This window comes from Haliotis rubra, unplaced genomic scaffold, assembly GCF_003918875.1.
Source record: "Haliotis rubra isolate DU_JTF1 unplaced genomic scaffold, ASM391887v1 Scf845, whole genome shotgun sequence".
Lineage (NCBI taxonomy): Eukaryota > Metazoa > Mollusca > Gastropoda > Lepetellida > Haliotidae > Haliotis > Haliotis rubra.
Window position 1 is genome coordinate 30,595 of NW_025767574.1, and position 24,165 is coordinate 54,759.

General features: G+C 43.2%; 1 protein-coding gene and 1 long non-coding RNA gene across 2 annotated transcripts; both read right to left on the reverse strand.

Annotated features, from left to right (window-relative positions):
- Positions 1-132: 132 nt before the first annotated feature.
- On the reverse strand, positions 133-18,017 carry LOC124262570 (acid-sensing ion channel 1-like). The gene is made up of 5 exons (XM_046697067.1): positions 17,781-18,017; positions 16,708-16,806; positions 1,838-2,018; positions 708-770; positions 133-365 (listed from the first exon to the last, which is right to left on the reverse strand). Exons 1-5 carry the CDS (start codon positions 18,015-18,017, stop codon positions 133-135), a joined length of 813 nt encoding a protein of 270 aa, XP_046553023.1.
- LOC124262579 lies at positions 15,246-15,498 on the reverse strand. Its single transcript, XR_006894641.1, has 2 exons — positions 15,407-15,498; positions 15,246-15,305 (listed from the first exon to the last, which is right to left on the reverse strand). It is a non-coding gene; the product is annotated as an uncharacterized LOC124262579 (long non-coding RNA).
- Positions 18,018-24,165: the final 6,148 nt, after the last annotated feature.

Sequence of the window (24,165 nt, forward strand, 5' to 3'; positions counted from 1 at the left end):
CTAGGGCCAGCCAAACCGAGTTTGAACCAGGAAAACCAGTCCAAATAGAGGGACAGCATACCTTCAGGATCTCCGAGGGCACTGGGGTTCCTATTCAGTTGAAGTTTTTGGTTTGGCTGAAATTATATTTTTTCAGAGACTAAGCCTTGGTCTGTCAAACTTTGGTGTGTACTTTCTTTTGCACGGAAGTGTACTTAACCTGGCATATTCTGCCGATGGCACGACGTTGTTCCGAACCATGTAGTCGGTGACGGCATTGGAGGGGAATGCACCGTACGACAGCTTGGTGTCGTACACAAAGAATCTACACGGCTTGTGACAGTGGCAGAGTTCTCGCTGTGACGTCTGGTTGTAGTATACCAACGCTAAAAAAAAATCACAGTGGAAGTAAACCTAAAGAAAGTATAATAATATATATTCCTGAATTTCTTCATCTTAAATATGTCACCCCATGGTTACAACATTGTAGGGAAGAAGTTCATTAACGCCCCATGGTTGGAACATTCATACCGGTGAATGCAGGTATACTACCACGGTTTGTTAAGTGCTCGATTCGAATGACACGAGGCTAAAAAGCCATGCAGTCAAAATACAATTATAAGCGAAAGATATTTTGCGCTAACTTTGTGATTAGATGTGTTACAGGGTATTAATCATGAAACATTAATCAGGAACTGGATAATGACGTGGAATAAGCGTGTTCTTACCGGTGTAAGTAAATGTGCAGCCGAAGAGTTCCTCCAACGTGCAGTATGGGTATGGCAGGTCGTCTGAAACATAAAACAGGTGTATCTAAAGCTGGGGGTTAGTAGTGAGTGAGTGAAGTTAGTTTTACGCCGCTTTTAGCAATATTACAGCAATATCACGGAGGGGACACGATAAATAGGCTTCGCAGATTGTACCCATCTAGGGCATCGAACCCGGGCCTTCGGCGTGACGAGCGAACGCCTTAACCAACATAGCACTATACAGAACTTTAGTCTCTACTTTAAGGAAAGATAAGTATTCCAGCAAACATTTTAAACAATGATTTCACTCAAACACCTTTCCTTCTGTGTTTTCGACCGCCTCCGTAGTGTAGTAGTTAGAGCGTCCGCCCGGAGAGCGTAAGGTCGCGGGTTCGATCCCCGGCCGCGTCATACCAAAAGACGTAAAAATATGGTACTTGTTGGTCCCTGCCTTGCGCTCGGCATTAATGGGTACAAAAAGGACTGGTCGGCTCGGAGTCAGTATAATGTGTCTGAGTGGGGTATTCATGCTTCACTGCGGCATGGTATCTCAGTGGGCTAGCACTATAAAACCAGCTTCAGTCTGGGCTAGTACAAGCAGCCGCACATACACATACACACACACGCATGCACGTCGTCATATGAGCGAAATATTCTCCAGCACGACGTTAAACCCAATTTCACCTCACCTCACCGTCTGTGTTTTCACTTACCAGTGTCTGTCGTTGAGATTGAATCTTAATCAGTGGTGAAGATTCAGGTAACACAACAAAAGGGGTAAGAAGTGGTCTTACATGGACCTTTACTGGCGGAGAGTCGGATGTGATCCGTTTCTGAAGTGGGCTCCTACCCACGCAAGTGACAAAACTTCGAGTATCACACTTACCCAGATCTGACAGGCTCATTTTCTGGCGTTGAAGAGTTGGGTGTCAGACTTAGTCGGGTCTTAGTCGGGTATCATTTACCCGAGTAACTGGTGGAGAGTCGGGTGTCACACTTACCCAGGCTTAAAGTGGTCCTACACATACAGTTGGTGGTGGAGAATCAGGTGTATATCCTAAAGGGAGTTACACCCACAGTTGGTCCAGAGAGTCGGGTATACAACTTACCCGGGTCTGAAGAGGTCTTACACCTGCAGTTGGTGGTGGAGTGGTGGCTCAGACACTCGTCTATGCAGGCGTCGAAGCTGTAGGAAGACGCATACTTGAGGGGGTTAGTGAAGGTGGGACTGTCGGTGTCGATGCAGGTGTCATCACCAAATGACTTGTACGGCTTCGGCAGGAACTTGTACTACCAGTAGAAGCATATAGACAGAACGTGTAGGACATTTGCTCAACATAGATTTTATTATTCGTCTTACCTTTCGTACAGACGTAACTGATGACATGAATAAAAATCAACTTTCTTTGGGTTTTCCCCTCGCACAGTGACAAAATTGACAAACGTCCACAGAAAGCTCCAGCTCCAGAAAACGTTGCGACATTGCCTACCTGGTGTTTGGTCATGGAGATGTAAGCCGTTGTCCCGGGGGGCCACAGCTATCACGGGATCAAGATGACTCTGTTTGTCAGACGGGTGATTGATGTATATCTATAACAGATCCACAACATGTACATCAGATGTTACTTCAGAAGTCAGCAAAGAGCGGATAGATTCCAGCTTGGCAAGGAACGTACTTATGTGCCATTTTCAAATGTCTCGAAAATTAAACCATATCAATCCCACCATGTACCCTTGAAAGTCCATGTTAGAATTGGTCTTCAGCAACCCATAGTTGATTTGGTTCGCTTGCCTGGTTGACACATGTCATATTCCAAATGCTTAGATCGATGCTCTTACTGTTGATTACTGCATTGTTTGGTCCAGACTCGATTATTTACAGACCGCTGCCATATAGCTGGAATATTTCTGAGTGCAGCCTTAAACAACAACCAAAACATCCAAATTACCATCATGGCTGCCAGGTTGAATGGACCGGGAAAGTAGTGTTCCTGGTGGATGTCCAGGAGAATCTCCAGAGATCCACTTGGGCCTGGAGTGTTTGTTGTGTGGACTCCATGACGACGGATCATTTCCTCGCTTACAAACATTGATTAACACAAATATTTATTAAACCTATTTATAAACTTTATTTCAAGCTCTTTTCTGTAGTTGCTACATCTGAGAAAGTAGAAAATCAGTTCCACAGAAGTATCTGGAATCTCTAGAACGTAAATTTTTAATGTATGCGTGCTTTGAAATGTTTTTTAAAATGCTTATTTTGGTACATAAACTGAGGTCGGATGAGTCAGTCAATGTATTATAAGGTTCATTGATAGTTCGTAAAAAGCTTGAAACCAAGTATACATTCTTAGGATTCGTACGACATGTGAGATTTTATCATGAAGGAAAGTGTGACCAACGAAATTTGCAAAGAGGGACTATTGTGCTTCAGAGTGAAATAAACCCCTTTGCAGCCCAACTTTGAGGTGGCCATCTAAGAATCCAAGCTTTGAGTTAGCCATGTATGTAGCACATCGGTGACGTTGCCTTCCGTGTAGGCCACCGTTGACACCTTCTATACAGGCAACAGCTGGGGTATGGCCTTCTTTGTAAGCAAACTTTGAGATTGCCTTCTATGTATCCCAATGTTGAGGTGTCCATAAATGTACTCAACCTTTGACCTGGCCTTCTGTGTACCCCAGCGTTGAGGTGGCCTTAAGTGTACCCCACCGTTAAAGCGTACTTCTATGTAGCACACTTTTGAGGTGGCTTCCTATGCAGGCAACGGCGGGGGTTGCTCTGTATGTAGCCAGTCGTTGAGGTGGCTTCTGTTTAGCCAACCATTGTGGTGATCTTCATTGTAGCTAACGGTTGAGGTGGCCATCAGAGTTACCAACCGTTGACGTTGCCTTCTGTGTATGCCACCCTTGACGTAGACTTCTGTTTAGCCAACCGTTGACATGACCTTCTATGTAGTCAACAGTTGTTTTGGCTTACTTTCTAGCCCAGTGCCAAGGTGGCCATCTATGTAGCCCACAATTGTGGTGGTGATGTGAGCAGCCAGCCTTTGCCCTGACCTTCTATGTAGCCTAGAGTTTAGGTGGCTATCTATGTAGCCCACCATTGTGGTGGTGATGTGAGCAGCCAACCTTTGACCTGACCTTCTATGTAGCCTAGAGTTTAGGTGGCTATCTATGTAGCCCACCATTGTGGTGGTGATGTGAGCAGCCAACCTTTGACCTGACCTTCTATGTAGCCTAGTGTTGAGGTGGCTATCTGTGTAGCCCACCACTGTGGTGGTGATGTGAGCAGCCAGCCTTTGACCTGACCTTCTATGTAGCCTAGTGTTTAGGTGGCTATCTGTGTAGCCCACCATTGTGGTGGCGATGTGAGCAGCCAACCTTTGACCTGACCTTCTATGTAGCGTAGAGTTTAGGTGGCTATCTGTGTAGCCCGCCATTGTGGTGGTGATGTGAGCAGCCAGCCTTTGACCTACCTTCTATGTAGCCTAGTGTTGAGGTGGCTATCTGTGTAGCCCACCATTGAGGTGACGTTGACAGCAGCCAACCTTTGACCTGACCTTCTATGTAGCCTAGTGTTGAGGTGGCTATCTGTGTAGCCCACCATTGTGGTGGTGATGTGAGCAGCCAGCCTTTGACCTGACCTTCTATGTAGCCTAGTGTTGAGGTGGCTATCTGTGTAGCCCACCATTGTGGTGGTGATGTGAGCAACCAGCCCTTTGACCTGACCTTCTATGTAGCCTAGTGTTGAGGTGGCTATCTGTGTAGCCCACCATTGTGGTGGTGATGTGAGCAACCAACCTTTGACCTGACCTTCTATGTAGCCTAGTGTTTAGGTGGCTATCTATGTCGCTCACCATTGAGGTGACGTTGAGAGCAACCAGCCTTTGACCTGACCTTCTATGTAGCCTAGTGTTATGGTGGTTATCTGTTTAGCCCACCATTGAGGTGACGTTGAGAGCAACCAACCTTTGACCTGACCTTCTATGTAGCCTAGTGTTGAGGTGGCTATCTGTGTAGCCCACCGTTGTGGTGGTGATGTGAGCAGCCAGCCTTTGACCTGACCTTCTATGTAGCCTAGTGTTGAGGTGGCTATCTGTGTAGCCCACCATTGTGGTGGTGATGTGAGCAGCCAGCCCTTGACCTGACCTTCTATGTAGCCTAGTGTTGAGGTGGCTATCTGTGTAGCCCACCATTGTGGTGGTGATGTGAGCAACCAACCTTTGACCTGACCTTCTATGTAGCCTAGTGTTTAGGTGGCTATCTATGTAGCCCAAAATTGTGGTGGCGTTGTGAGCAGCCAGCCTTTGACCTGACGTTCTATGTAGCCTAGTGTTTAGGTGGCTATCTGTGTAGCCCACCATTGAGGTGACGTTGAGAGCAACCAACCTTTGACCTGACCTTCTATGTAGCCTAGTGTTTAGGTCATTTGAGAGAAATGAGAAGCTCTCTTAAACTATATTTGTTCAGATGTCTCCTGTACTGGAAGCACCGTTGTGATAGTAGTTGCATTAACTGTTTATGATGATTGTTTGGGGACACATACCTGTTAAACCGGAAGCAGTATCCTGTTGGACCATTAACCTCGTCAAACATGTCAAGAGTCACTTCTTGCCCTCGGAAGAGAGCAAAGCGCATGTAATCCCATTTCCTGAGGGACATGGTCCTGTAGAGAAAGGCTTGCTCTGTCTTCATTAAAGGAGACACTAAAGACACGTTTACCTTTATTAAATTGGAGAGAATCGGGTTCAGAGACACAAACAGTTCCTTCATGGCAGTGGGGTTTTCCACTACGTTGCTGTTGTATCCGTTAGCGTTGCAGAATGTAATGGTGGGGAAATCCATGGACGGGAGATATTCCACACTCGACTTGGTAATAACTGGGTACTTCAAGTAAGATAATGTCAGGTCGACAACAATCCACAGCAGACACACGACCATTGAACACAGAATGATGAACCACCATATTCTGCCAAAAGATACGAGTATGTGAGTAATGTTTAACAGTATTTAGTTTTTAGGCTGTAAATATGTACAAAATTAATTGAGTTGTTTGCTAGTGCTACGAGTGTGACAGGACATGCCTTTTGTTAACTGAAGGTAAGACCTTGATTCGGAGGGACGGTTTGGTAGCCTTGTGGTCAAAGCATTGGGTCCAAGTGTGAAGTGGTCGATTCTCCTTAAAGCATTGGGTACAAGTGTGAAGCCCATTTCTGGTGTCCCCCACCGTGATATTTTGGAATATTGCTAAAAGCGGCGTAAAACCAAACTCACCCACTCAACCATGATTGTAAACATGGCGGAACGCCATTGTCACTCAGCCAGTCACTAGTGTACCTAGCCCACTTTCAATCTTTGCTACCTATGGTAACCTGCCGGGGTCATCCCAGCTAACACACAACGTTTTCATAAAGTTGTGGGAAGGTTGTAGATTGGTAACGTCATGACAAAACGTTGTCACAACGTTAGTATTACATCTTTTTACAACGTTATTTCACAACGTTACAACAACGTTACATATATACGTTGTCAAAACGTTCGGTATCGACTATTACACAATATCTTGGTGTCACGATAGAATTTTCTGTTAAACTTTTCACTTTGAGATTCTTTCTTCACTATTCAGCTGCAGCTTCAGAAAACACCCGACCAAACCAACATGCAAATTGACGAATAAACATTGAAGTGAATTTCTGCTTTGTTTCTTATGTACTGTTCACTACTGGGAAAACTGTCAACTATTAACGTTAAATAGAACGTTAAGACAACGTAAAATACTTTAGCATCAAATAACTTTAACATTGTGACGACGTGAAAATGTCTTATCACAACGTCATGTCACAATGATGTCCACAGAATAACGTTGTGGCAACGTGAAATTGTTAGCTGAGAAACCCTTTCACAGGACGCCTTGCTTTGCGGCGGGCTACATGGAGACGATTTTTAACGACTGATATCAAACTCCGTCTGCTTATTATTGTACGGAGTTCGGTATTGATAACACTGGCAAATCTGAATCAGTCGCGTAGTGCAAGTAATTAATGAGTCGACATTGTCTAGGTGACGGGTAGTTTGAGATTCGTTGTTCATGCATAATGAGTCATTCCAGTGTGATGAAGTGTTGTGTTGACAGCAATGTTAATATACACGTCAACGTTATCGTCCATCCTACCATGTATAAAATCAATTTTGGGGTATGCTGTTAAATCATACAATGGCAGAAGACAGCATAATATATTTATATGTGGATGACATACACATTTAACGATGTGGGTAAGACAATAAAGGCTGTATTCCACATGTAAACAGCTTCAACACCACCACCACCCGCCCAACACACACACCCCTCCCCCTCAACATTTTGATGAGGTGTATAATTTCTTTTCCTCGGCACTTGGTGTTCCTGTCGACTGATTGGTATTGAAATTACTTTTCTATTTGAGTATATTATTGTGAATCTAAATCATTGGACATTTATTCATTTACCTCAGTGTTTATATGAAATAATCTCCGACGTGAACTCTCCCCGTGACCTGTGTCGCTGTAAACAGGGCAGCGTATACAGTAGCATTGCAGTCCATGATGGAGCGGAGTGGAGTTGAGTGGGCGGAGAAGAGAGGAGAGGAGAGAGAGGAGAGGAGAGAGGAGATCAGAGTGAAGTGGTGAGGAGTGGAGTGAAGTGGTGAAGAGTGGAGTGGAGCGGAGGAGTGGAGCGGAGGAGGTGGAGATGGAGGAGGGAGTGGAGTGGAGGGAGTGGAGAGAGAGAAGGGAGATGGAGAAGCGGAGTTGAGTTGAGTTGAGTTGAGTGGAGTGGAGTTGAGGTGGAGCGGAGAGGGGGTGGAGTGAAGTGAAGTGGAGCGGATATGGAGTTGAGTGGAGTGCAGAAGAGCGGAGGGACATCACAGAGATGGAGCGGCGTGGAGAGGAGAAGAGAGGAAAGAAAATCAGAGCGGAGTGAAGTGGTGAGGAGCGTGGAGTGGGTGGAGCGGATTGGTGGATTGGATTGGAGTGGAGCAGGGTGGAGTGAAGTGGTGAGGAGCGGAGTGGAGTGGAGATGGAGCGGAGATGGAGTGGAGCGGAGTGGAGCGGAGTGGGGTGGGGTGGAGTGGGGCGGAGTGGAGTGATCACCAAAAGTGGGCCCCAGACATCGCTCCCCAAATATTAAACGCTGAGTCCCTTACCTCTCTGCACGTGTCTTCTGTGTCTTCACAAGGTTATTGCAGGCATGGAGGCTGGTGTCTTCAGCAAACGAATACCACACTTGACGCCATGCCCCCGGCGGTTTAGCCTTGATAGGCAGCGCCATCTTGATCTGTACGTCAGGCGTTCTATCAGCGTCGGTCTCATGAACTTTTACGAGTTAACGCTGAACTTTAGTGGTTCGTCGCCACCTGTTGTTCTCTGTCCAACCACAACAACTACAAGTTTAACCTCAGCGGTTTCCTATTTTCCAGTGAACGGTTCCTGTTTCATCCACTTTCACGATTCTGTCTTCTTCATCCCCAACGGAGACTTTTTCACCTCGAACGTTTACTAGTTCTCCCCAAAACTGCAAACTAGTTTTCAACGTTTGTTCTCTTCTCACCATCAACGGGCACGGGTTCACCCTCAAAGGCTACTGGTTCACTTACAAAACGACTTGTCATCTACGTTTGTTACTTGTTTTCTCTTAAAAGGCAACTGCTCATTCACACCTCAGCATCGTTTTATGTCCAACTTTAACGGTTACCGGTTAGCACTGGGTGTCCTTCCCGGTCACTGATTTATCCGCAAGTTATATTCTTTGTCTTTCCTCAAAGGCGTCTGGTTCACCCACAGTGTTTGTTTTCAGTTCATCTTCAACAACTGTTAAAACACTAACCGTTTCTTTGTCCATCTGTAACGACACGTGGTTCGTCCAACGTCCTTTGTCCAGCTTCAACATCTACTCAACAACTATAACAAAATACTGCCTCAATGGAGTCTTTGTTCACGTTCATGGCGACACCATCACTACATACCCTGTCCGGCTTAAATGGCCATGCAGTTGTATCTGCCCATACTGAAAGCCTGCTTGGTCCACCCTAAACAGCTATTACTGCTAGTAATCTCTCCGACAACTCCCCTTGTCTGCTTTCATCACCTCTTCCGGGCGAACACAGATTCAGCGTCCTTCCATACTGAACTGGTTTGACTTACTGAACACTATGAATAATTTATATCCTTTAAGCGATCACCTACCCCGACATAGAATGATTAAAGTGTTTCGCCTAACGCGCATTGCTAATGTATAGGGGATCGGCGATTGTAAAAATACAAACCAGTATGTACTCACATTTGTTTCATTTATTGACTGTCATTTCCAAAGACCATCAGGCGCCATTAACATGTTTATTGTTCAATGTTTGCAAACTTCTCCCATCTCTGTCGATACCGTAATCACAGGCCAGCGTACCCCAGGCTTTGAGTGTGTTCACTGCTTTATCGATAATGAAAGCTTTAATCAAATGTGAGCCCGATCATATTTCATGATTAGAATGAATTTTTTATATGAGTTCAATTTATTTTGATGTATTCTTAATTACCATTGGTTACATGTTTTACAGTTTATTGAAAATGTCTGAACCTTGTGCAGGAAAAGTGATAGATGAATTGAGTGTGTGTGTGTGAGTGAATGAGTGGGTGAGTGAGTGAGTGGTTGGGTGATTGATTGATTGATTGATTGATTGATTGAGTAAGTGAGAGAGTGGGTGGATGGGTGGGTGGGTTAGTGGGTTAGTGAGTGAGTAGGTTAGTGGCTGAGTGAGTGAGTGAGTGATAGTGAAAATAAGCATCAGAGATACTACCATTCTCCTGCTCCAACGGTACCACAATCATCAATAAAGGGTGTGTGAACCATTCAGGCGTTGTGCTCATTGAACAGGCCAAGGAATATGGGGATTTTCAGACATTTAACAGCATGGTTGACTTATGGTGGGGATGTGCCAAGTCTTGAAGATTGATGGATTGACTCCTGGACAAATATACTTGTAAACATTGCATGTTCTTTTACCCCGGAGGATGAAGCCTGGCGGACTTACTCCTACGAGCAACTGAGTGACTCGAATGAGTGAGTGAGTTCATTTTAGTCCGCTTTTAGCAATATGCCAGCAATATCACCACGGGGACACCAGAAATGGGCTTCACACATTGTACCATGTGGGAATCGAACCCGGGTCTTTGGCGTGACGAGCGAACGCGTTAACCACTAGGCTACATGGCAGAAACATTATACAAGAGCTGGGACGAGAATGCTTCTAAAATGCGAAATTGGGATTTCATTTGAATTGTTGTCCCATCGGATATGTAAGGATCACGTCCAGCAAAATTTCTTATGATATGCTTCAGGTGTTGTGATGCTGCTGAAAAACTTACCAACTTCTTTATTTTAAGCAGTAACATTATTTATTAGCCTGCTGTCAAGGAACAAAGAAAAGATATTCCATCTGGGACTACTTAGACTAATCAACTCTGAGTTAGCTCCTTTGCTCCGACTGACTGACTGAGTTTGGTTTTAGGCTGCTTTTAGCAATATTCCAGCAATATCACGGCGGGGGACACCAGAAATGGGTTTCACTCATTGTACCCATGTGGGGATTCGAACACGGGTCTTCGGCGTGACGAGCCAACGCTTTAACCACTAGACTACCCTACCGCCCCCCTTTGCTCCGATGATAAATGGAGATTGTAGCAGGAATAAGCGGCTGGTAACATATACCCCGGTGTGAGGTCCACACAACGTGAAGCAAGGGGTTACCTGACTGATCGCCGCGAATAGCTGCAACATTGATGATGCGGCGTTAAGGAATATTCACTCACTCACTGAAATGCTGGAGCGCAAACACAACAACACAGTCTATATTTTATATGCGCTTGTATCAATGCAAGACGTCTCCATGATTCACGGAGTCAACATTCGGACCGACTGTAGTGGACAATGGGGTTCTAGTGCTCTGGTCCGGGGCGGTGTGTTTGTTTCCGAATAATCCACTGTCCGGCAAAGGCCTTGGTCGAGCGGAAACAGGCTTCAAACACTTCATACAGCGTCACAATGCTCGCCCCGAGGAAGAAGCCCATCTGACCTCCCAGGGTGCCTACAAACACACAAAAACAACAGTTATATCGTGAGTCACTGATGGTACACGTAACAGTCCTGAAAGTTTATTAAATGACCAACTCTTGTGAAAACGGGTAAAAATTAACAGTGCACCCCCATCCCCCACACACCAACCCCCACCTCCACACACGTGTATCAACCGTATATTCCCGATGCAGTATAACATTATACAAATAACATAAAAACTCCACACCCCCCAAAAAAAGAAGAAAAAAAAGAAGAACCCCCCAAAAATACAAACACAAAAAAACAACAAACCCCGACAACAAAAAACAAAACCCCAAGAAAACACACACCGTGACGAATACATGATACGATTTTAATAAAAAGGGAGACAACTTACCCACCATCGAGGTCAGTGTGTACTCCGGTTCGTATTCAAGCTTATGTACAATCAACCGTTCGTACCATATGTTGATGCTGACCAGATTTTGTCTGAAATAAATGGTGTATTAAAGTCGTTTTATTGTCTGCACATTCGTATTCATATCATAGGTTCTGTTGCAACCCATTTCAAAACAAACGACCATTGAAAGAGGAAAACCAGAAACTAAAACGCAAACGGGGAATAGAAACCGGCATGACAAGTCCACGGTTCTATGGTTCTATCCTTGTACGTCCAGTTGAAGGGACAGTGCACGTTCAGGATCCCCCAACTCACTGGGGCTCCTGTTCAACTGAATAGGAGTTATTTGCTTTTGCTAAAATCATATGTTTTCAGAGACTAAGCCTTTGCCTTTCAAACTTTTGTGTGTACTTTCTTTTGCACGGAAGTGTACTTAACCTGGCATATTCCACCGACGGTACGACGCTGTTCCGAACCATGTAGTCGGTGACGGCATTGGAGGGGAATGCACCGTACGACAGCTTGGTGTCGTACACAAAGAATCTACACGGCTTGTGACAATGGCAGAGTTCTCGCTGTGACGTCTGGTTGTGATAGATCAATTCTACAAAATTACAGTGGAAGACAACCTAAAGAAAGTATAATAATATATATTCCTGAATTTCTTCATCCTAATATGTCACCTCATGGTTGCAGCATAGGAGTGAATAAGTTGGTTAACGCTTTATGGTTGCAGCATAGGAGTGAATAAGTTGGTTAAAGTCCATTGCTGAAACATAGGAGGGAATAAGTAGCTTAACGTCCAGTGGCTGCAACACAGGAGGGAATAAGTTGGTTAACGTCCATTGCTGCAACATAGGAGGGAATAAGAAGGTTAACGTCCAGTGACTGCAACATAGGAGGGAATAAGTTGGTTAACGTCCATTGCTGCAACATAGGAGGGAATAAGTAGGTTAACGTCCAGTGGCTGCAACATAGGAGGGAATAAGTTGGTTAACGTCCATTGCTGCAACATAGGAGGGAATAAGTTGGTTAACTTCCATTGCTGCATCATAGGAGGGAATAAGTAGGTTAACGTCCAGTGGCTGCAACATAGGAGGGAATAAGTTGGTTAACGTCCATTGCTGCAACATAGGAGGGAATAAGTTGGTTAACGCCCATTGCTGCAACATAGGAGGGAATAAGTTGGTTAACGTCCATTGCTGCAACATAGGAGGGAATAAGTTGGTTAACGCCCCATGGTTGCAACATAGGAGGGAATAAGTTGGTTAACGCCCCATGGTTGCAACATAGGAGGGAATAATTTGGTGAACGCCCCATGGTTGAAACATAGGAGGGAATAAGTTGGTTCACGCCCCATGATTCACAGTTTCAGGTTGAGTACGGCTTGTCACCTTAAGTAAGAAATTGATGTATTTCTCCACTTTGCTGACTTTAATGACAATGGTGCGGGTACAGTGAGTGAGTACGGTTTTACGTCAACATTCCAGGAATATCACGGCCTGGGACACCAGAAATGTTCTTCACACATTGTACCCATGTGGGGAATCGAAACCAGTTCGATTAAGTTGGTGAACGCCTCGTGGTTGCAACATAGGAGGGAATAAGTTGGTTAACGCCTCATCGCTGCATCATAGGAGAGAATAAGTTGGTTAAGGTCCATTGCTGCAACATAGGAGGAAATAAGTTGGTTAACGTCCCATTGCTGCAACATCTGAGGGAATAAGTTGGTTAACGTCGCTTGGTTGCAACATAGGAGGGAATAAGTTGGTGAACGCCCCATGGTTGCAACATAGGAGGGAATAAGTTGGTTCACGCTGAATGGTTGCAGCATAGGAGGGATTAAGTTGGTGAACGCCCCATGGTTGCAACATAGGAGGGAATAAGTTGGTTCACGCCGAATGGTTGCAGCATAGGAGGGATTAAGTTGGTGAACGCCCCATGGTTGCAACATAGGAGGGAATAAGTTGGTTCACGCCCCATCGCTGCATCATAGGAAGGAATACGTTGATTGACGCCCAATTGCTGCAACAATCCCATGGTTGCAAGATAGGATGGAATAAGTTGGTTTACGCCTCATGGTTGCAACATAGTAGGGAATAATTTGGTTAACGCTTTATGGTTGCAACATAAGATTGAATAAGTTGGTTAACGCCCTATGGTTCCAACATAGGAGGGAATAATTTGGTTAACTTCCCATGGTTGCAACATAGGATTGATTAAGTTGGTTAACGCCCCATGGTTGCAACATAGGAGGGAATAATTTGGTTAACGCCTCATGGTTGCAACATTGGAGGGAATAAATTGGTTAACGCCCCATGGTTGCATCATGGGATTGATTAAGTTAGTTAACGCCTCATGGTTGCAACATAGGAGGGAATAATTTGGTTAACGCCTCATGGTTGCAACATAGGAGGGAATAATTTGGTTAACGCCTCATGGTTGCAACATAGGTGGGAATAATTTGGTTAACGTCCCATGGTTGCAACATAGGAGGGAATAAGTTAGTTAACGCCTCATGGTTGCAACATAGGGGGGAATAAGTTGGTTAAAATATCATGGTTGCAACATAGGATTGATTAAGTTGGTTAACTTCCCATGGTTGCAACATAGGATTGCAACATAGGAGGGAATACGTTGGTTAACGCCCCATGGTTGCAACATAGGAGGGAATAAGTTGGTTAACGCCTCATGGTTGCAACATAGGAGGGAATAAGTTGGTTAACGCCTCATGGTTGCAACATAGGAGGGAATAAGTTGGTTAACGCCCCATGGTTGCAACATAGGAGGGAATACGTTGGTTGACGCCCCATGGTTGCAACATAGGAGGGAATAACTTGGTTCACGCCCCATGATTCACAGTTTCAGGTTGAGTACGGCTTGTCACCTTAAGTAAGAAATTGATGTATTTCTCCACTTTGCTGACTTTAATGACAATGGTGCGGGTACAGTGAGTGAGTACGGTTTTACGCCAACATTCCAGGAATATCACGGCCTGGGACACCAGAAATGTTCTTCACACATTGTACCCATGTGGGGAATCGAAACCAGTTCTACCCCACAGCCTCTTCTGCGAGCACTTTGCCGATAGGATAGGACCATACTTGATTGCTTCGACCTCACTGTCAAGTCAATGGGACGAAACTCTGGATGTTGAATTTGCCAGTCTTTCCCTTGTACTACGGACGTAGGCGTGATTGAACCCCAAGTATAGGCGTGCTATGTAGTGAGGTAAGAAATCCAACTAAGGCTTGTGAGGTGATGTGAAATGGGGTTTATTATTTTGCGTTCAAGATTATTGCACTTAGCAACCAAGGCTATTGCAAGGTTCAATGTTCAAAGCGACGTGCACCAAAAGTTATGGGTGCCGTTGTAAAAAACCACCTTAGCGCTAAGTTTGTGTTGAAGTATGGGAGTTGTAGGCGAGAAAGCGATGGTCCTAATCAGCCACCATAAAGTTGCGATCACCTTAGCTCTAAGTTCGCCTTGTCCAACGCCACGGCGGTATTGTAACCACAATGCCGAGTTCTATATATGGTAACAACAAGTACCATCTTTAAACGTCAAAACCCGAGCATCGAGACGTGAGATGAGAGCAGTAGAATTGGTAATGTCAATCTGTTTAAAGGAATTCATGATTATCCAATGTATCATATCCCTATTACGATCAAAACCCCTGGCATGTATGCTACCACGGTTAATGACATGAGGCTAAATATAGCCATCCAGTTGTAAGCGAAAGCAATTCTGTGCTAACTCTGTGATCAGATGTGGTACAGGGTATGATATAAATCACGATGCAATAGATGGACAATGACGTGGAATACGCATGTTCTTACCGGTGTAAGTAAAGGTGCAGCCGAAGAGTTCCTCCAACGTGCAGTATGGGTATGGCAGGTCGTCTGAAACATGAAACAGGTGTATCTAAAGCTGGGGGCGAGTAGATACGATGCTATACAAAACTTAAGTCTCTACTTCTAGTTCGAGAATGGAGCGATATGCTATGATGCGTAGTGAGTGAGTGAGTGAGTTAAGTTTAACGCTGCACTCAGCAATATTCCAGCTATATGGCGGCGGTCTGTAATTAATCTAATCTGGACCAAAGAATCCCGTGATCAACAGTAACAGCATCGATCTAAGCCTTTGGAATATGACATGTGTCAACCAGGCAAGCGAACATGACAACCCAATCCACTTGGACCAGACAATCCATTGATCAACAGCATGGGCATCGATCTGCGCAATTGGGAACCGATGACATGTATCAACCAAGTCAACGAGCCTGACCACCCGATCCCGTTAGTCGCCTCTTACGACAAGCATGGGTTACTGAAGGTCTAAGCCGGACCTTCACGGGTCTGATGCGTAATAACGAAAGGTACGTTTTCTGCGGTATTTCAGCTCAACTCTTCAACTCTTTAAGCACTTATTTCTCTCAAACCCTTGGCCTGTAGTTTCGGGTTCCTCACTCACCATGGGTCTATTGGAAAGTCGAGTGTCACACTTGCCCAGGCCTAAAGTGGTCCTACTGTTACGAGAGTGTGTTTTTTGTAATTTGTAATATCCATTACTTTAGATTTGTGACTCAATTGCATTGTACTAATATCTGTATGATCATTCATTGTAGCTTGCTCATTGCTTGTTCAATATGTTATTGAATATTTTAGACTTGTCTGTGTTATATTTTGTTGGTTCAAAGGGGACTCTAATACCTTTTGTCACGGCAGTTTATTAACAGTAACACTACACATACAGTTCCTATTGGAGAGTCGGGCGTCACACTTACTCAGGCTTAAAGTGGTCCTACACATAACGTTTGCGGTGGAGAATCGGGTGTATATCCTACAGTGACTTACACCCACAGATTGTGAAGAGCCTCGGGTGTCACACTCATGCTGACCTAAAGTGGTCTCACACCCCCAGAATCGGGTGTATATCTGACTTACAGGAACTTACACTCATAGTTGGTCCAGAGAGTCTTCCATACAACTTACCCGGGTCTGAAGAGGTCTTACACCTACAGTTGGTTGTGGAGTGGTGGCTCAGACACTCGTCTATGCAGGCTTCGAAGCTGTAGGAGGACGCATACTTGAGGGGGTTAGTGAAGGTGGGACTGTCGGTGTCAATGCAGGTGTCATCACCAAACGACTTGTAGGGCTTCGGCAGGAACTTGTACTACAGGTAGAAGCATATAGGCAGAACGTGTAGGACATTTGTTCAACAAACGTTGGGTTAAAAAATCTCACAACAGGAAACGTTGAAGAAACCGCGCCGTCACTGTATGTATGTATGTATGTATGTATGTATGTGTGTGTGTGTGTCTGTGTATGTATGTATGTATGTGTGTGTGTGTGTGTGTGTGTGTGTGTGTGTGTGTGTGTGTGTGTGTGTGTGTGTGTGTGTATGTATGTATGTATGCATGCATGTATGTGTATGTACATTGCATACGTATACGCACAAAACTCAAGTTCCACAAAATGTTACGACATCGCCTACCTGGTGTTTGGTCATGGAGATGTAAGCCGTCGTCCCGGGGGCCACAGCGATCAAGGGATCAAGATGACTCTGTTTGTCAGACGGGTGATTGATGTATATCTATAACAGATCAACAACATCAGATAGCCTATAAGTCAGCAATATGTGGATAAATCTCAATTTATTCCAGCTCGGGAAAGGGCGTACTTATGTGCCATTTTCAAATCTCTCGAAAAGTAAACCATATCAATTCCATCATGTACCCATTAAGGTCCATGTTAGAATTGGTCTTTAGGAACCTATAGTTGGCGACTAAGGAGATCGGGTGGTCAGGCTTGCTTGCCTTGGTTGACACATGGAATCATATTCCAAATGCTTAGATCGATGCTCTTACTGTTGATCACTGCATTGTTTGGTTCAGACTCGATTATTTACATACCGCTGCCATATAGCTGGAATATTTCTGAGTGCAGCCTTAAACAACAAACAAAACAACCAAATTACCATCATGGCTGCCTGGCTGAATGGACCGGGAAAGTAGTGTTCCTGGTGGATGTCCAGGAGAAGCTCCAGAGATCCACTTGGGCCTGGAGTGTTTGTTGTGTGGACTCCATGACGACGGATCATTTCCTCGCTTACAAACATTGATTAACCCAAATATTTATTAAAACTGGTGACGGATTTCAAGCTGTTTTCCATTGTTGCTACTTCTGAGAAAATAGAAATTCAGTTCCAAAGAAGTATTTAGAATCTCTAGCATGTAAAATTTTAATGTACACGTGCTTTGATAATTTACTTTTTAGAAAATGCTTATTGTGGTGTATATACTGAGGTTGGATGAGTCCGTCAATGTGTTATTAGGTTCATTGATAGTTCATAAAATGATTGAATGTAAGTCGACATTCTAAGGTCATTTGAGAGAAGCTCTCTTAAACTTTATTTGTTTAGATGTCTCCTGTACTGGAAGCACCGTTGTTGATATTAGTCATCCAATGCATAAACTATTTTAAATGATAGTTTGGGGACAGATACCTGTTAAACCGGAAGCAGTATCCACTTACACCATTAACGTCTTCAAATACGTCGACACTCACGTCATTCCCTCGGAAGAGAGCCATCAGCATGTGATCCTCTTTCCTGAGGGACATGGTCCTGTAGAGAATGTCTTGCTGTGTCTTCATTAAAGGAGACACTAAAGACATGTTTACCTTTATCATACGGGAGAGAATCGGGTTCAGAGACACAAACAGTTCCTTCATGGCAGTGGGGTTTTCCACTACGTTGCTGTTGTATCCGTTAGCGTTGCAGAATGTAATGGTGGGGAAATCCATGGACGGGAGATATTCCACACTCGACTTGGTTATAACTGGGTACTTCAAGTAAGATAATGTCAGGTCGACAACAATCCACAGCAGACACACGACCATTGAACACAGAATGATGAACCACCATATTCTGCGAAAAGATACGATTATGTGAGTAATGATTAACAGTATTTAGTTTTTAGGGTGTAAATATGTACAAAATTAATAAGTGAGTTATGTGCTACGAGTAGGACAGGGCATGCCTTTTGTTAACTGGAGGCAAGACTCTGTTTCGCCGTGGTGGTTGGGTAGCCTAGTAGTTGAAGCTTTGGGTCGTGACGCTGAAGAGCTGGGTTCAATTCACCTTATAAGTACAAGTGTGAAGCCCATTTCTGGTCCCCCCCCCCCCTCCCCCCAACACACCGTGATATTGCTCGAATATTAGTAAAATCGACGTAAGCCCATAGTCTCCCACTCAACTTTTATTCGGTTGTAAACACTATCACGCAGCCATTCATCGCTGTTCCTTTCCCACTTTCAATCTTTGCCACCTATGATATCCTGTTAGGGTCATACCCTATCTCAGGAATTGCTTTCAGGAAGGCTGTATGGAGACGAGTTTTAACGATTGATATAAAACTTCGCCTGCTTGTTATTGTACGGAATTCGGTATTGACAACACTGGCAAATCTGAATCGTTAGTTCGTACGTTAACTCATACCACGGGAGAAACCGATAAAATTATATATTTGTCTATGGATGACCTAGAGAGGGAAGTAACATTTAGATGAGATTTGTAATATTTTGTTATTTTGTTCTATACAATTATCTTTTTCTCGTCACTTGGTTTTCCTATCGTCAAATTGGTATTGAAATACTTTTCCGAGGACATAATAATAAATCTTAATCATTGGAGTTATTCAGGAGTGGTTATAAGATAAGAGGGAGTCCCACGGAGTCCACGTGCTTGCTGTTAGCAGGACGACGTTTACAGTAGTGTAGTGGAGTGGAGTGGAGTGGAGTGGAGTGGAGTGGAGTGGAGTGGAGTGGAGTGGAGTGGTCACCAAATGTCCCTTACCTCTCAGCACGTGTCTTCTGTGTCTTCACCAGCTTATTGCAGGCATGGAGGCTGGTGTCTTCAGCAAACGAAGACCAGACTTGGCGCCATGGTCCCGGTTTAGCCTTTGGGGGCAGCGCCATCTTCACCCACAGTGTTTGTTTTAGTTCACCTTTAACAGCTATCAAATCACCCTGACTGTTCTCTGTCCATCTGTAACGACACCTGGTTCGTCATCAACGTTTATCCTTTGTCCAGCTTCAGCAGCTATTCAACAAGTATAACAAAATACTGACTTTGAGGGTTTTGGGTTCACCGGCTATTATTCGGTGACCGTTCTCTGTCCATCTGTAACGACGCCTGGTCCGTCCAACGTTTATCCTTTTCCAGCTTCAACAGTTACTCAACAACTTCAACACAATACTGCCTCAATGGGGTCTTTGTTCACCATCACTACGTACCTTGTCCGGCTTAAATGGCCATGCAGATGTATCTGCCCATATTGAAAAACTGCTTGACTATCACCAATGGTTTCTAGATGTGGTTCACCCTAAACTGCTCTGAATCCCTCCGGAACTCCCTGGTTTCATCTCCTATTCCTTTCATACTGGATTGAGTGACTCTTTGTTTCTGTACAATATGTATAAACTATATAGATTAACGTACAGTATAAACGATCACGTACCCAAAGCCAGAATAATTAAACACGCGCCCCTAATGTATAGTTGATGGTCGGCTATTGTGAAAATACAAACCAATATGTACTGACATTTGTTTGATTTATTGACTGTGATTTCCAAAGACCACCAGGCGCCATTTACATGTTTACTGTTCAATGCTTACAGACTTCTCTCATCTCTGTCGATACCGTAATCAAAGGAGAGTGGACTCCATGCTTTGACTCTGTTCATTGGTTTATCGATAATGAAAGCTTTAATCACGTGTAAGCCCGATCACATTTCATGATTAGAATGATTTTATGATAAGAGTTCTATATATGTTGATGGATTCCTAATTACCTTTGGTTAATCGTTGGTAGTGCAGAAAACTGACTGATTGAGTGAGTGAATGAGTGGGTGAGCGAATGAAGGGTGGGTGGTTGGGTTAGTGGGTGAGCGAGTGAGTGGGGGTGGGTGAGTGACTGAGTGAGTGTGAGTGAGTAAGTAAGTGAGTGGGTGAGCGAGTTAGTGGGTGGGGGTGATAATCCGAGAGAGAGAGAGAGAGAGAGAGAGAGAGAGAGAGAGAGAGAGAGAGAGAGAGAGACAGACAGACAGACACACAGAGACAGACAGACAGACACACACACACAGAAGAATCAGTGTATGGATCGCATACATTTACAGACTTCCTTCCACCCAGCCCGTTCTGCAATGCTGAAGCCCTAAACGAAACAAGTCTAGATTTCCTCAGGTCTCCGACCTCACCGAGGCTCTTTTTCATTTAAAATGGAATTAATTAAAAACGTATTATAAATTCAATTCATTTTATTTCGGTTTTATGGGCCGTTGACCATGTACAATAAGAAAACAGTTTACATTATAAAGTGAAGCAAATTATACAGAGAAAAAACAGTTCACTTATATTTTACAGATTTTTAACAGAAAGACATTCTTTAATAAATTTCGAAATTTCGAAACGCTTAAAAGTGTGTGAAATCAAGATATTTAGTCAGTATGCTATCCTGTCCAAAATTAATATCTCTAATATATCATCTCAATGGAAGTGCATGTAAACATATATTTCTTCTAATTGCTATTTGTTATTAATGGAAGTAACATAAAAATCAACATATAAAGATGATTTAACTTCTTTAAAACATCTCAGATGGAGAGATTCGCTTATTTTACTAAGAATACGTTGTTTTCACAATTAAGACGTCTATTCTTAAAAAAGGAAGCAAAATGGAAATATCGCCAACATCCTGACTATACCATACAAATCCGAAACCATAGGAACCTAAAGGATATTAATCGATATCGCCCAAGTCACTCTGCAGGCTGAATCTAATTTCTTCATAAGTAAACAAGACTGTTTTGGATATGGATCCTCGGACATCTTTAAAGGTCACATGCAACCAAAAAATCAAACATAATTAAAACACAATTATCACTTATTTGTGACATATAATATACATTGCTGGTTATGAAAAAACATATAAACAAAATTATAAGCGTACAATCGCAAATCAAAAGTGCAATATTGTGTACTTCGGTTTACTTCCCAAGAAACGAAGCAGCCGGGATACCGAACCCAGTCAGAGCGGGTGGGTGTGCACTCAAGTGTAACGGCTGGTTCATTTGCAGATGCCCTCACGGCTTATTGTGTGTGTATATAAAGAGATGTTGGGTTTTGTAAATACATGCTCATTTTTTGTGTATAACATTTTGCAATCAACAGACATCATAACATGTCATGTGTTCAAGTATCACACCTGCCTGTCTGTGTAATAACATAATGTGACAGAGACCGAACTCGGGCCATAAATCAATGCATTTTGTTTATGGTGTATAGCCTGATTGGTGTTAAGTTCAAATTGCATGTGGTCAGTGATAGCAGCTGTGTATTGACTATTGTCATTAGCAGACAGGCAGGCAGACACACAGGTGTCAGTAAAACAAGACATTGAGTTTTGTCTGTGACAACGACATATCTATATCACAGTTAGAAATTCTGTCAACGCTAAATAATGACATTGCTTTCAAGTATTGAACTGAGAAAGTGTCTCGGTAAGAAGAACGTGTGGTGAAATAGACAAATGAAATTATATAAACAGTTAATTTACTGTCATAACATATAAAATGCTCGCGCCTGTGAGATATCAACAAAACATTAGAAAAATAGCTCACACCAAAGCCTTCAGCGAGTATTCACCGGACAACGCGCTTCCAAGCTGCACGGACCTATTTCACTGCGCACGTGCTATGAGCTCAGCCCAGCTGTTGAAACCCGTTTTCCCCAGAAAAGTCTGGGGAAAATTAGTGAAACGTTTGAACTCCGATTTCGCGCGTTTTTTTTCATCGAGTTATTTTTCAACTTTATAAGTTGAATTCGCATTTTTGACAATATGTTTCGGTAAGTCCATACCGAAAGGTATCAGAATCTGCAAAGTTGTGTTTTACGTTGCATGTGACCTTTAATAAGTTACACCAATAGCTAATGCACCTTACGCAATAATCCACATAAATATTTGATCAACCACAATCTGTTAAAATACTATTACTAGAGACATGCTTTCCAACACCAAGAACATATTTACAAAAATTAGTGTGAAATAGTTCAATCGTTTTCCTTTCCTCAAGTTTCAGCGCCATATAATAACATTGGTTTGACCTTATTATCAAATAATTTGAACATTAAGCTAACAGGCATATTAGGATGTCTGTTAAACAATACCTTCAGAGAAATAAGTGCCTTACTGGCTTTACCAACTAAAGAATGTGTACACTTTGTCCAGGACAACCGAGTAGAAAATAGAATGCCAAGTTAATCATACTATGTTGATGTTTTAACTGGAATGCCATTGTAAAAAAGATTTTTCATAAGAACGAAATAAACCACCATTGCGAAATACCAAAACCTTATCCATATTAACCTCCAGGCCCCAAGTGCTACAATACTCAGGTAAAATATCCATCTTCCTCTGTAAGCCTATCACAGTATCATCAAATAAATTAAGATCATCGGCATACTGACTGACTGACTCAGTTTGGTTTTACGCCGCTTTTAGCAATATTCCAGCAACATCACGGCGGGGGGACACCAGAAATGGGCTTCACACATTGTACCCATGTGGGGATTCGAACCCGGGTCTTCGGCGTGACGAGCCAACGCTTTAGCCACTAGGCTACCCCACAGCCCTCATCGGCATATAACAGAAGTAAATCAACATAATCTGACACAACAGGTACCCCTTAGACCTGAATTCTGCAGCATACCCTGAAACTCTGTTTCTCGCAAAAAGAAAACGGACTTAAAATGCAACCCTGACGTACGCCACTTTCTATCAAAAGCGCTAGTCAAAATTCGGATCAATAAGATGTTTTTATACTAGTTGTCAACCTCACTGATGCATTTCATCGTACCCCAGTTAAATAGATAGATGCTCATGATGTCAGTCACTTTATTATCTGGTCCAAACTCCATGGACCGTCATCCTATAGGTGGAATATTTAAGAATGCGGCGTTTAAAAGCAGACATCATTTGTCATTAAATGTTATGTCAACAAAACCAAACTACAACAATAAATACAAACTGTAGGATTTTATTTACAAAATGATTAATACATGCAAGCATATCGATTGTATTTCTGTACAAATTTAAAAACACGCATTTAACAGACTCTGAACACGTCAGAAGAACAAACTAATAGCATCCAAAACACAAACATTAAATGTGACCACTGTGACAGCAGAAAGAATGAACGACAAATATCAGTTTTTCAAATCAAAAATAATTTCCCGTAAGGAGGGTCCAGGCGGAGGGTGTTACAAATTAGGAGTCAGTAAAATTAGGAGCAGACGACTAGATATTTCCTTTTTCAGTAATTAATACTGAAAAGAGGACAAGCTGTCAAGCTGACTCTAAAATGTGAAATAGCTATATGTAAATGCAGATTGTCAGTTTCTCTACGGGGAAACATTGGAATATCTGGTTTGATCCATGGCTGAAATTTATGGTTTCGATTACTAAATTTAGTCGTTGGATCTAGTCATAATCGAGCTTTAGGACGATTACCATATATAACAGAGATATTTTTATTGACATTTAAACGTAAACCTTTCACGATAAGGATTAAACTAATCCTTTGTTTATGATAGTCTTAAATAGTTGCTTGCGCTAAACAGTATACCCCATCAAGAAACTCCTTAATGACTCGGGATCTTAACATTAAACCGAACCAGGATATTGTTACTGAGAGCACACGCACGCACGCACGCACGCACGCATGTTCACACACATACACACATATGCGCAACACACAAAATGTAAACATGTCGCTGAATGAACGAATGTTATGAAATCAAGTCACTGTTACACACGACGTCCTTGAAATCAACAGCTGCCTCTTTCAATGGATAATACCACAATTCACATTTCGGGAGATCATGATATGGATC

Bases quoted from the DNA above. Each gene is read 5' to 3' on its own strand.
- LOC124262570 (XM_046697067.1), bottom strand. From the start codon at position 18,017: ATGGATTTCCCCACCATTACATTCTGCAACGCTAACGGATACAACAGC. The intron at 16,807-17,780 runs GTGAGTGTCGAC...GATCTGTTATAG, and splicing joins CTCTCTTCCGAGGGAATGAC to ATATACATCAATCACCCGTC. The intron at 366-707 runs GTAAGAACACGC...ATTTTTTTTTAG, and splicing joins CTGCACATTTACTTACACCG to CGTTGGTATACTACAACCAG.